This window comes from Alternaria arborescens (assembly GCF_004154835.1).
Source record: "Alternaria arborescens strain FERA 675 chromosome Unknown contig_1, whole genome shotgun sequence".
NCBI classification, from domain to species: domain Eukaryota; kingdom Fungi; phylum Ascomycota; class Dothideomycetes; order Pleosporales; family Pleosporaceae; genus Alternaria; species Alternaria arborescens.
In genome coordinates, this window is record NW_021167856.1 from 1,227,302 (window position 1) to 1,240,445 (window position 13,144).

Sequence of the window (13,144 nt, forward strand, 5' to 3'; positions counted from 1 at the left end):
CTGCAGCAGCCCTCATCCTTCCCACTACCCCTCGCCCCGAGCTGTGAGGGTGCAAGCATTGAATGGTACGTCGTGACTTTGTTCCGCGCCTCCCGCATTGCTGCACATGCTGACATCCGCGTCATCGCAGCTCCACGTCCGAGACCCGCCGTGCACAACGCCCTAGAGAGCTCCCACACAATCTTGCCCAAGCGCTGTTAGGCAGGGACCGCAGCTGTCACCCCCCATTGAGCATCCTGCAGCTGGAACGACTGCATCCACCACTGTAGCCCGTCGCCATGTACAAAGTCAAGGCCGTCTACGACTACGCGTCCCCCCACGAAGATGATTTGGGCTTCAAGGTCGGCCAGATAATCTCCGTAACCGAGGAGGAGGGCGACGACTGGTATGTGGGTGAATACACCGACGAGAGCGGCACCAAGCACGATGGCCTCTTCCCCAGGAACTTCGTCGAGCGCTACGAGCCAGAGCCGCCGCCACGGCCCAACCGAGCATCGCGGCACAAGCCCTTAGAGCAGCCGCCTGTGCAAGAAGCTCCCCCCATGCCCCAGGCTCCTCAGCAGGAACCAGAGCCAGTTCAACCTCAGGAGCCGGAGCCCCCCAAGCCACAGCCTCCCCCCATCGAGGTGCCCCAAGCTGCCAAAACAACACCGTTGCCCATGTCGCCCATGTCGCCCATGTCGCCCCGCTCTGCTTCGAGCGCGAAGGCCCAAGAAGCCCTACCGCCGCAGTCAGAGTCGCCCAAGCCAGCTCCTCCTGCGAAGAAGGCCCCGCCACCTGTCGCCGCCAAGAACAATGCTTTCCTGAGCCGTATTGCCGCTTTCAACAAGACAAGTGAGCCTCCGCCTAAACCTATCAAGCCAGCTGGCGTCGCCCCGAGCTTTGTCAAGAAGCCATTTGTGGCTCCGCCGCCGAGTCGGAATGCCTACGTTCCTCCCACCCGAGAGTCGGCAGCTCCACCAGTCAAGACATACCGTCGTGAGGAGGATCCCGAGATTGCAGAGCGCCAGGCGCAGAATCAGAACGATGCAGAGCGTGCGGGACTGGTAGCTCATGACTCTCAGAAAACAAATGAAGGCGAAGAAGAGCAGCAGCCCAAGATGAGTCTGAAAGAGCGCATTGCTCTTCTTCAGAAACAACAGCAGGAACAGGCAGAAAGGATGGCAGCTGCGCACAAAGAGAAGCCGAAGCCTAAACCGCCAGTAGTCAGGAGAACCGAGTCCCAAGACGCCCACGCTGAAGACAGCGAAGACACTGGTCTAGAGCGCGTGACAAGTGGAGCGTCCAAGGGTCGTGCGTCCATGGACCAGAGTCGACCTCCGCGGGCATCTCATGACATTCGGTCTCCGGACTCGGAAGCCCGCAATCGCGAACTACTTAGCGAAAACGATGCCGACCAATCTGCCGCCGGAGACACCGAGGATGCTGGAGGAGAGTCCACAAGTGTCGAAGAGGATGAGGACCGACCAAAGAGCAGGCACCCGCCGCCGCCACCCCCTAGAGCACCTAATGCTCCTGCCGAAGAGCCCAACGTTGGCGACGAGCAAGATGTGCCGGAAGAAGAGGAGGAAGAGGAGGAGGAAGATGAGGAGACCGCAGAGCTGAGACGTAAAGAAGAGCTACGTGAGCGCATGAGGAGATTGGGTGGCGGCATGGGCGGCATACCCATGTTTGGCGGTCCTATGCCCATGGGCGGTCTTCCACCAAAACCACCAAAGAAGAAGTCGACCACTGAGAAGAAACCCGAAGACGCCGAACAGTACAGCATGCCCCAGCAACGTGTGCCTATGTTTGGGTTTGGTATGCCTGGCATGGCACCCGTCAAAAGCCCAGAGCCGGAAGACCGCGAGCTTTCCATCGAAAAGGAAGACGAGACCTCGCACCCTGTGACCAGCGCTCATCCAGCGGACGAGGTACCTGATGTAGAGGACGTCGCATCTCAGCCAACTCAACAAACATCTACTGGCAGTGGCGCCCCACCTGTCCCAACAGACCGTAAGTTCTTGATTCCTCGCAAACCAATCCACACTTTCGTACGCCATACCCAAGACTGCCTGCAGCCACCATCTTCCGAGACCTTGTCAAAGACCTATGTCACTTACGACGGTCTATCGGAATATGTTATGACTGTATGCGTGTCTAGTATGTGTGTGTGCATAATGCTGTAGTTTGCGTTCTTATTGATACTGTACTGACAATCCTTAGGACGACCTGCTCCTCCTCCGGTGCCAGCAGCGTGTAAGTCACGTCGCGTTATGATGCTCAAGCTTATACTGACAATACATAGCTCGACCAGTGCCACCACCCCCTCCTCAGGTTCTCTCTCCTGGACCCGGATCTGAGTCTGGCGATGAAATGACAGACACTGCTAACACACCGTCTGCTCCAATGCAAGCACCCAATAAGCGACTCTCATATTTTGCTTCCGGTGAGCCATCACAAGACCCATCAGAGAGGCGTGCGCCACCTATCCCGTCTGCCGGTCCCGGATCTCCTACAACAAGCCGGCCACCTCCACCACCTCCACCAGCACAAGCGCCCCCTTCGCGTCACGAAGATCTGCCAATCCGCAGAATTGACCGCAACGAGGGTGAGACCGACTACGAAGGTGATTATGACACGGACATGGCACCAGAGGCAACCCATAAAGATGCTTTGAAGTCACATGCTAGGGATTCAAGTGTAGAGGACAGCGCCTTGACAGACGAGCCAACATCAGCACGATCGCCCACAATTCCCCACGGCATGCCACCTCTTCCCCCTACTGCGCCTCGTGCAGTACCGCCTCCTCCACCCCAGCAGGCGCCCAGCCGGCCATCAACAGATGCACCACGTGGTGCTCCTCCTCTTCCTCCGGTACCGCCGCCGACTCGCAACGCCCCTATGGACGACGATGACGACGAGTATGATCCTTACAAGTATTCCGGACCACCTCCTCCACAGGCTGCGGCACCTGCAGCTCCTAGAGCAGTTCCACCACCCCCACAAAGTCAGCCGCCTCCCCCACAGAGTCGTCCACCGCCACCAATGCCACCATCGATGCCTCCCATGCCCCAGCGTCAACAATCAGACGATGAGGACGATTTGTACTCTTCGCCTGCGCCTCGGAAGTCTCACGACAGACCGCCACCTCCACCGCCTCAGGCCCCGCCGCACCAGCATGCACCTCCACCTCTTCCACACATGCAGGCTCCACCTCCCCCAGCTCAAGAAAGAATGGCACCACCTCCACCCCAAGAGCGTCCTGTTTCAATGTTCTCACCAGTTGCAACAGAGGCACCACCTCGGATATTGAACACTCGAAAGTCACTCGATGCTGTCCAGATGCTTACAACTCGCTCCTCTATGGATCAGACTCGTCCGACAACAAACCAAGGTTTCATTGCAAGTGATATCGATTTGGGGGTTTCTTCGCATTGGTGGACTCAACCCAAACTGCTCCCTCCTTCACTGCAGGGTCGTAAAGACGTCCTGGTAGACATGAAGGAGTCGCAGTCAGGCAACACTGTAGAGAAACTCATCAAGGTTCTTTACCTTGACTATTCACAGACAATCATTTCCGCTCGCTTCGAGGTCACCAATGTCTCCGACGTTGACCTGGAGCAGCGCAATGAGCCGCCACCTCCCAGCCAACGCCCAGACCAGCTAGAGAACGCGTACGAACAGTATGGTCGCTCGATAGCCAAGACCATTGAGTCAAAACAGAACACTGTTGTCGGCAACGGCACGCCGCACGGTCTGGTTGATGAGCTGTTGAAGCCCTTCAATGACGCGTTGCCTCCGATCTCGACCCGTTCGTATGGTGCGCTCGTTTACGCGAACTTGGCCAACGCGTCCACTCAATCTTACGATGAGATCCGCCCTGGTGACATTATCAGTTTCCGCAACGCCAAGTTTCAGGGTAAGACTGGACCAATGCATGCCAAGTACGCAATGGATGTAGGGAAGCCAGATCACGTGGGTGTTGTTGTCGAATGGGACGGTAGCAAGAAGAAGGTGCGGGCTTGGGAGCAAGGACGCGAGCACAAGAAGGTTAAGCCTGAGAGCTTCAAGATGGGAGATTTGAGATCAGGTGAGGTGCGGGTATGGCGTGTAATGAGTAAGAATTGGGTTGGTTGGAACTGATGGAACGGAGAGTCGTTTGTAGGTGTGCGAGTGTAGAATTGTAATTAGAACCTAGTTTTGTGTCTATGCTACCTACCTAGCTCCTGTAGAACTCCCCCCGTCAACACCGTCAAGTACATAAATCTATCTCAATACATCGGAACCTTTTTACCATCGTCCACATCGCAAACCACAACAAGAATTCAGAGTCAGCACGAGGCATGTGAGCTTCAAATTGATACAGATACTGCGCCCACTCTTAGTGCATCATCTGGTTTGTCCGAACCGTTCTTGCTAACGACTTCTTTGTTATGGAGTACGCCACCTCCTTACTCAACAAGAAACAGATCCAGCTAGAACAATCTGTGATGTCAACCTATCGCTTGAAATGTAGTACCGATGTTCGCCTCAACACAAAGAAGGGAGCGATAGTGGAAAGTTAATTAGAGTATAAAGATGAACCGTAGGTCGGCTCGGTAGGTTGTGTCTCTTAATCACGATTACACACTTAAGATAAGTATCACAACTGATCGAAGGAAGACGTGAGTAGCCAATTCGAAGATATGAGTGACAAATCAGGAAGTGGAAGAGACCGACACAGTGACATGCCTGCAGAAAAGAAGGGGAAAGCAGAGAGAGAGAAGCGATCTTGAAGGCCAAACTCGCAGAGACCTTGCGACTTGCTCAAAGGCTATTGAACGAACTCAGTAACGATGACGATGCACCAGAACCGGTGGAGATCTTAGAAACCACAGATAGCGATCTGATCGGCCAAGAGGATGAGGAAGATGATCTAGTTAAGCAGAGTACAACGGGTGAATCAGAGTTGTCTAGGAACAAGGGAAATAGTGGCAAAGCGAATATGGGCGAGCCAACCAATACCACTTCACATGCGCATCACGAGAAACAAAACCTGGAGGTTCCATCTGATCTCACAGTTACAGAAGCGACTTTGACTGAGAAAGTTGGCGTAGCTTTCGACAAAAAATATCGATGTATCGCACGCAGGAAAAAGTCGAACAAGAGTAACGTGGAGATGTTAGTCCTGGCTGATGAACTTCAATGGCTTAGGAGAACTGTTGTTCGGCCCGACCTCCCGGAGGCTTCCGAAGATTATAAAAGAGCTAAAGAAGCAGGAGAATTTAGGGAAGTAGCGATTCCGAGGTGGCACGAGGTCCAGGTACTCGAGAGCGTCAGTTTGAATACTGATGTGAACTCTGGGGAGGATGACGGCAGTGATGATGGCACTCCCGGAGACGAAAAGGATAAAACCGCACTACTAGACGGCGGAGATGACACGCAGGCTGGAGTAGATGAGCAAAATAGCTTAGTAGCAGATGCAGAAACTCAGACAGAGCCTGATCAGGCTGCACTAGACGACGCTGAATCTAGTAGCAGCGCAGAGTCTCAAAGCTCTGAACAGCAACGTGTCTCGAAAAGGGACGTAGCAGCTACGGAAGAAAAGAATAGAAAGATTCTTAGAAAGAATGTTCAGGGAGAGGCAGCAGAGAGAACATCAAAGTCTCAAAAGGACAACAAGAGAGGCTCCACCGCGCCGGCCAGTATGTAACCACCAGCGAAGAAGCCAAATTCTGCGAAGACCGCAAAACATGCTGAAAATTCGGGTGAGGATGACATGGAGGGTATAGTCGATGCGGACCCAGAACAGACATAGAACTGCTCTTCGTGACCACTCGTAGTGGCTGACGTTCGTCGTCCATCTAGCCAAACCAGCTGCCTTTGGACCGTTTGCTAGACACTTGAAATTGCAACAACTATCTCGCTCTTTCGTACGAATCAAGGGGTAATATGATGTCATAAACGTTATGTTCCTGAGCATGCCTGCTTAGAGCTGCTGATACTTCACGACCATAGTCTGTGTAATATTCCAGCATTTGATCCCGTTAAACACTGAAATTTTCGCGGTACTTTTCATGCAAAGTTCGTAGCTTCAAGTATCATTTCCTCGTACTAAGCTGCTACCTTTGAGTTTGATGAAGCCACTCGTGCCGTATAGCAAGCTTGAAATGATCAGCACTGGTGATATGCGACGTGATTGCTTGCACACCTAGCAATAGTACAAGTAGGGAAGAGCGTCGTGCAGAAGCCTAAATTCATTCGTCACTACCTCCCTAAATCACACCTGACATATCAGACACGACATGTCGGACAATGACCCAGAACCAACGAAGTCCAGCAGAAGTGATGAGCTGCAACTCAAGTCTGAGACAACCACGATCAAGCCGAATGAGAGCACAACCTCAGACAACCATGACGAGATTAGAGTGCCTGCCGACATGGCAAAACTCTGGCTGAAAGATTCAACGCCGAACGACAACGGTACAGAGGTGATTGGAGACATCATCGCTGTAAGACGACGGGGTGGTCCAAAAACAAATTATAACTACCTACTGACATCATCGATAAGAAAGCCTCCCAGTACTGAGGGAGAAAATCCGGAAGCTACCAATGACTTACTAGAATCAGGGATCTGGTACTGGCCAAGTCGCGTTACACAAGAGGCGAAGAAAACTTGGAATGGCCTAGAGAACAAAGTTTCTATGCTAGAGCTGAACCTGGACATCAAAAGTGATCTGACTCGATTTAGTGTGTTCTTAGTTCGCATCGATTCTGACAAGGTAAATCCACTCTATGGGGTTGCTAACTGGGAATGGGAAGCAATTGGAAAACCTCTAGACATTATAAGATTTCACGCAAAAACGAAGAGCGCTGCTATTGCACTTCCAGAAGTAACAGTGGACAACGCTGTTGCTGATAGAAAGTCCAGTACATCATCTGAGAAGCAAATGCTTGAGGCAATTTTGCGACGAGCGAAGAATTCGTCCGGCTGGTCCATTTGCGGAAAGAACGACTATGGCATCTATGATCAGGAAGACTACCAGAAGGCAAGAGCACTTTCTCTTAAGACCGCAGCTGAAGTACTCAAAGCTGCCTTCAATCACCACATGGAACCATGTAACTTGACCGAGAAGCAAGGAGAAGATCTCAGTAGCATCAGACTGCACTTTGTGGGACGCGTCGATCCTCTTTCCCCTCCTTCGAGATCAAGCGACATCGCGCGAGAGGGACCCGAGATATTCCCAACGCTGATATTCAAAGATGTCTTTGATAATCTACAAAGCTGGAGTGCCGAGAACTTGCTTGGCCTAAACCAGACAGAGCGGGAAGGCTTCGTCAACTCAATTGTACGCCAAGCGCCTCACATGTTACATGGACGCCATGGGGTCTTACCCCTTGTACTTGTTCTTAGGTCGGAGGAAGGCCTCAGAAGGGAGCTCCAGGCATGCAACATTCAGGTCGAGGATGAGTGGTATGAACGCTCTCATCAGGAAATCCTTCTCATGCTCAGCACGTCGCTGAAAGACGAATTTCCAGAACTAGAGGTTTCAGAGATCCATGCTACGTGGGAAAGTCTGAAGCGAATAATTCAGGCGAACGATAACGAACAGAATGCAGCAATTATCTAGAGACGGTGTCGAATAGAGGCGTGAGAGAGACCAGTATGACAAAGAGACTAGACCTGAGAACCTACAGCTAAAGCTGGTGCATCTGTAAGGCAAGGTAGCCATAATAGATACGGAAATATCGATGAGACAAAAGACCAAGATGACTCTTGTGCACGCGAGGCCCTGTTGACGTCTGTGCAACCATGTATCCGATCTGCTTCTTCCCCTCCGTACTCGAATCTATAACCCAACTGTATAATCTGTGGATCTGCAAGGACGTCTTTCTTGCTACCTGGGTTACAGGGCGCGTGCCAGACTCATCTCCCTCTCCGTATTGTTCTCAGTCGCCTATCAAGCGTGCTCCTCTAATCTTGACCCCTTCCCGTTCGACAGCCTGTTTGCTAGCATCTTTTCTTGGTACGGAGAAGCTTCGCGAAGCCAGATTGATACGTGGAGATATCGACGACGGAGATGACCGGCAAGCTACTGAAGATGAGCGCGTGCTGGGAACGACAGAGGGGGCAGATGCGACGTAGGTGTCTTCGTACACCTGCGTCCAACAGGCGTGCGGTTGGTCGAAGTATCAGTCTTCGTGGCTGTAATCATAGGCATTTCGCGTCCTGCTCATATCGAGGTGGTAAACTATGGATTGGCTCAACTGGAAGAAGTTGTTTCCTGCCTGGAAGAGAGTAGGTCGAAGCTGTATGCTGGTAGGCGGCATCAAAAAGACATCACTCTGGACATCGCGACAGCCTGTTGCTATCTATCGAATTCTGCGGGTATGCTTGTGCTATCTGGGCTTGTTACTCTCAACTCTTTAGCTTTTCTGACCATTTCGCGTCAAGCTGGTTTCCAAAGGGCGAGCGCAATGCACACCCTGGGTAACAGTAATACATGTACGAGGGCGCTGCTGGTCTATCGGGTTGTACGAAAGGGCTGACTGAGATGATGTTGGATGAAGGTTGGTGTGTCACCCGGAAAAGCAGCCGCACTATTGTTTTGCGCTTACTAACTTCAGGAAAAGCACCTCGATGAATCAATGACGCGGTAACTCCTTTTGCTCAGGACGCCATTCTTCCATCGTAGACGCACCCGAACAGATACTTCAGCCGCGGAGCCTTATCATGGCGCGACAGCACCAAACATGCAATAAAACGCCAAGTCGACTTCGCGTAGATGGCGAGGCGCTGAAGGTGGGTCAAGGGGCGGCTGCAGAAGATCGTCGCCTCTTTATCGTTAAATCCATGCAAACTCCGGGAATAATTACATATCCACGGATCCAAGTTGGACATGATACAAATACTCGGCCTTCCGTCATTGTAGCCAAGAATCCGTCTCGCCGACTCTCAAACTTCTCGGACCGCTATGGCAGACTCCAACATAGGCCCCCAGCATACACCAGTATTGCCGCAGTCTCAAATGCCTCCAGAACAGACACCAGCTGCAAGAGAGGATGATTACGGAAAGAGCGAGGAAGATACGACACATGACTTGGAGAAAGCTTCAAGCAGCACCGCGCCACCTCCGATAGATACGGAGTCCTTCTTCGTAGAGTTCGATGGACCCAACGACCCTGACAATCCAAAGAATTGGACGCCAAAGCGGAGATGGGGGATCACTATCTCTATGGGCCTCATGGTTTTCACAGTCACATTTGCCAGCTCGATATTCAGTGTCAACATCGGTGTTGTCCAAGAGAAGTTCAATGTTGAACTGGTCACAGCTACCCTTGGCGTAGCATTATTCGTCCTGGTACGTTGAGCAACTCCTCAGCGATCGGCTACCCAGTAGCTAACACAGAGCTACAGGGTTTCGTGTTCGGTCCAATTGCCTTTGGACCCATGTCAGAAGTGCTTGGCCGGAAGCCTCCCTTGATGTTTGGCTTTGCACTGTTTGCTATCTTCCAGATCCCAGTAGCACTCGCGCAGAACATTACAACGGTATGCGTCGGTCGATTCCTGGGTGGATTCTTCGCCTCTGCGCCTCTGGCAGTCGTTGGTGGAGCTCTTGCAGACTTGTGGGATCCCATCCCTAGATCTTATGCCATCTGTGTCTTCGCTGCCGGCGGATTTGCCGGCCCCGTAGCAGGCCCCATTGCTGGTGGCTTCATTACAGAATCACACCTTGGATGGCGGTGGACGTCGTGGATCACCCTGATCATGGCCGGTCTGTTCGGAGGCATCGGCTTCTTCGTCGTTCCGGAAACGTCAGCCGCCAGGATACTGCAACTGCGAGCTGCCAGATTACGAAGGGAGACGGGTAACGACAAGTACCACGCTGCAGCAGACGAGAACAAATTGACAGTCGATAAGGTTGTCAATGTCTATCTCTTGAGGCCATTCATCATGTTCATCCAGGAACCAATCTTAGCACTTGTGACAGCCTACATGAGCTTTTTATACGGCATCGTGTACTTACTATTCGAAGCAGTAAGTGTTCATCCCTATAATCTTCGATAATAACGCCTGACAAGTGACAGTTCCCGGTGTCGTTCCACGAAGAACGAGGATGGTCTTTGGGTGTATCGCAGCTGCCATTTGGTGCCTTTATCGTTGGCATTCTGCTGGGTGCTGGCTGCATCGCTTATAGCTCCGCCACAAACTTTACTCGCGCATTCCACAAGCACGGCAGGGTTATTCCGGAGGAACGTTTACCACCTATGATTTTAGGGGCAATTGCACTCCCTGCCGGTCTATTCTGGTTCGCCTGGACTAGCAGTCCCGACATTACCTGGGTGCCACAAGTGCTCTCGGTTGCTCTCCTCGGTTTTGGATGCATGGTGCCGTTCTGGCAAGGTATGAGCTACCTCATCGACTGCTATGGCTTCTATTCCAACAGTGCCATCGCGGTCAATACCTTCATTCGCTCTTTCGCAGGCGCGTTCTTCCCACTGTTTACGCATGCCATGTACCACAACCTTGGTGTACCTTGGGCGAGTAGTCTTTTGGCGTTCATCTGCGTAGTCTTCCTTCCTGTTCCCATTCTTTTCTACATCTACGGTGCACGAATAAGGAAGAAGAGCAAGTGGGCACCAACAGCATAAGAAGTTAGGAATTGAGCATTGTTCGTGGCCAGCGGTCGAGCGCTTTACACATGGGTATCTATTTCTCAACCACTTGTCATTTCTAAGAATTCCATTCATACATTCATTTCCTCTGGTATCTGCCTGCATTGGTTCATTCAAACTTGGGGGCCCATCCGTGGAATCCAGCGAGCTTTCCTTCAGTCATTCTCTTAACGCGCTCGAGTCGCTCGACTGGTCCCAAACCCCTCAACTCCTCCCAGTCCAGGTCGCCGAACAACTGTGTCAATGTCGCGAAGGCAAAGGCCCAGTATCCGCCTGCTGCACGTGCTGCTTCATACTCCGCCGAGCATCTAATCTTCTGCGAAGGAAAAAACCAACCACGACGCCAGTCCACGCGTCCAACATACCACTCTTGGCATGTTTGAAGCCAAGTCGATGATTCCCAAAGATATTGCCTCAAGGTGCCATCCATGATCATCTGTCTGCCATCGCCCATCTCGACGTACAGCACGGAGTGCATTAGCACCATAGGCTGATTCGGATTACTGCGCCACGTCAAGATGCGGTCGATCTTTGGCCAATATGTCAACCACTGGGCACGTCCGTTGAATAGCTTCCTGACCACTCTGTTCACTTCCTCCTCTAGAACAAGACTGAACCAGTCGCACATGTTAAAGCGCGAGAGTGCGTCGTTCAACCACAGTGGCAGGAAGGTGCAACGGCTGAGGTCTTCGGGGTCAGGCGGGGCGAACACTAGGTCTTCTATCGACCAAATCTTCCAGATCGGGACTGGGACCGAAGGATCGTGAAACTCGATCGCGTATGCGGGGATGGCCTTTGGGGCAGTATCGGCGGCGGCGTGGAAGCAGACCAGGAGTACTTGCAAGACCTCTTCCAGGGACAGGCGGGTTGCGTTTATGGTAGATGCAGCTGACACCATGATGGTTTTATGAGCAAGAGAACGACTTCTGCTCAAGAATGTGTTGTCCTGGTGGTTGTAAGAGTATAGAGGGACGGCGACGATTCATCTTGAAATCAGGCGCTAGTGGTAAGTCAGTGCACCCTTGTAAACTTGGGAGCGGCTTCACTAACTATTCCACTAAGCTGTGATCTCAAGGAAACTGTTTCTTGTTGTCTTTGAAAATATAGGCAGTATAGTGTCATTGACGAGGTCATAAAGACCTGTCCTACTGTGCCACTGCCTCCTCATATGCACCCGCAAAATTGGCCCTGCTCAGAGTGCGAACCTGCGCCTCAATCTCATCTTCCGCACATCCACGCAGAGAATGCCAATCCACTTGCTCAAATATCTGCTCCATACGCCTGCTCGCGACAGCCCAATATCCATACTCGTTGTTCATGCTCAGCGCCTCCGCACGAATAATCTAGTCTCCTCTGAAGTATTCTTCCAAATACGGAGCTTGGCTCAGATCCATATGGCCTTCCACAAGCTCATCCTTTGTCATGAGCCAATGTGTCACCCAATTCCTTCCGTATTGATCGATAGTACCATCGAAGATGTACTCTTCACCGTGACCGTCGTTTACCAACAAGACTGAGTGACCAGGTGGGTTGTGAAAACCTCGCAGGTCTGAGACGAGAAGAATGTATGGTATGGCACGAAAACGTCTCCACTCAGTCGCGTTGCTGAGGCCGAGAAGCTCTGTGAATGATCGGTCAGTTACCCACGGCGCAAAACCTGTAGTACGTCGCAAGAGCTTACTTTCCAGATGTTGTTCTACGAAAGGCTGCATGATCGCACAGAATGTGTCGCATCTCATCCTCATGATGTAAGCGCGATATGTATAGCTTGTCTTGATTCGTGACATGTTGGGGAGCCTCGGTATGAAATCTCCGCTCGATGGAAGGAAGGCTATCGAATAGGACTCCGAATAGAATGTGTCACAGATGATATCCAACCACCTGGAAATCTCGTACCCGTAGACATGGTAACCAAAGACCGCTTCTTGGAATACGATGAGGTGTACAAGAAGGATCTGGCGAAGGGTAAGGGGCGGGAGAGGTGGGGTAACTGGCATGCCGGCTACACACGGGTTGGTGGCCATGAGTTGAGGAGAAGATATGAAAGTCACTTGAAAGAATGGTGTAGCATGAGTTGCTGTCATTTGTGCTCGCAGCGTGGGCGTTTGGATGTTATTACTAGCGTGGAAGTGCGTGCGCTTTGCTCCTCCAAAACGCTCGATCTATCCAAGTCGCTCACCCAAACTTGGCGTCTTGGTCACAGTCTTCTGTAAAATTGTCTAGAAAAGACTCCAATCACGACAATATGGAAGACTGGGTCGGCCAGAAACACATCTTGGAGGCCGCACTGATCGACTGCTCAAAACAATACAGCGGAAACCCCCCCAGGGAAACATAGGTCAGCCAACTTTAGGATTACTTCATCAGCTAGGGATCTAAGACACCAATAGTAGGTCTTCGAGCGATGATAGCTATACCAGACGGGCATTGAGAAGCTCGAAATTGACAATCCGACTGCCCTTGCAGCGATCGAAGAAGCTCGTCATACAGAGCCAAATGATGATAA

At 51.8% G+C, this 13,144-nt stretch overlaps 6 protein-coding genes across 6 annotated transcripts; 4 read left to right on the plus strand and 2 right to left on the minus strand.

Annotated features, from left to right (window-relative positions):
* Positions 1 to 278: 278 nt before the first annotated feature.
* On the plus strand, positions 279 to 4,125 carry AA0111_g461 (hypothetical protein; the record flags this gene model as incomplete). The annotated part of the gene is made up of 3 exons (XM_028650632.1): positions 279 to 2,142; positions 2,206 to 2,238; positions 2,288 to 4,125. The coding sequence occupies 3 exons, from the start codon at positions 279 to 281 to the stop codon at positions 4,123 to 4,125; spliced, it is 3,735 nt and encodes a 1,244-aa protein (XP_028512267.1).
* An 841-nt stretch (positions 4,126 to 4,966) lies between these two features.
* AA0111_g462 (hypothetical protein) lies at positions 4,967 to 5,674 on the plus strand (the record flags this gene model as incomplete). The annotated part of the gene is made up of 1 exon (XM_028650643.1): positions 4,967 to 5,674. The coding sequence occupies one exon, from the start codon at positions 4,967 to 4,969 to the stop codon at positions 5,672 to 5,674; it is 708 nt and encodes a 235-aa protein (XP_028512266.1).
* Positions 5,675 to 6,266: 592 nt separating this feature from the next.
* AA0111_g463 (hypothetical protein) lies at positions 6,267 to 7,592 on the plus strand (the record flags this gene model as incomplete). Its single annotated transcript, XM_028650654.1, has 1 exon — positions 6,267 to 7,592. The coding sequence occupies one exon, from the start codon at positions 6,267 to 6,269 to the stop codon at positions 7,590 to 7,592; it is 1,326 nt and encodes a 441-aa protein (XP_028512265.1).
* A 1,344-nt stretch (positions 7,593 to 8,936) lies between these two features.
* Positions 8,937 to 10,614, plus strand: AA0111_g464 (putative transporter; the record flags this gene model as incomplete). The annotated part of the gene is made up of 3 exons (XM_028650665.1): positions 8,937 to 9,323; positions 9,380 to 10,000; positions 10,051 to 10,614. The coding sequence occupies 3 exons, from the start codon at positions 8,937 to 8,939 to the stop codon at positions 10,612 to 10,614; spliced, it is 1,572 nt and encodes a 523-aa protein (XP_028512272.1).
* Positions 10,615 to 10,747: 133 nt separating this feature from the next.
* On the minus strand, positions 10,748 to 11,536 carry AA0111_g465 (hypothetical protein; the record flags this gene model as incomplete). Its single annotated transcript, XM_028650675.1, has 1 exon — positions 10,748 to 11,536. The coding sequence occupies one exon, from the start codon at positions 11,534 to 11,536 to the stop codon at positions 10,748 to 10,750; it is 789 nt and encodes a 262-aa protein (XP_028512271.1).
* Positions 11,537 to 11,981: 445 nt separating this feature from the next.
* AA0111_g466 (hypothetical protein) lies at positions 11,982 to 12,350 on the minus strand (the record flags this gene model as incomplete). Its single annotated transcript, XM_028650686.1, has 2 exons — positions 11,982 to 12,259; positions 12,320 to 12,350. 2 exons carry the CDS (start codon positions 12,348 to 12,350, stop codon positions 11,982 to 11,984), a joined length of 309 nt encoding a protein of 102 aa, XP_028512270.1.
* Positions 12,351 to 13,144: the final 794 nt, after the last annotated feature.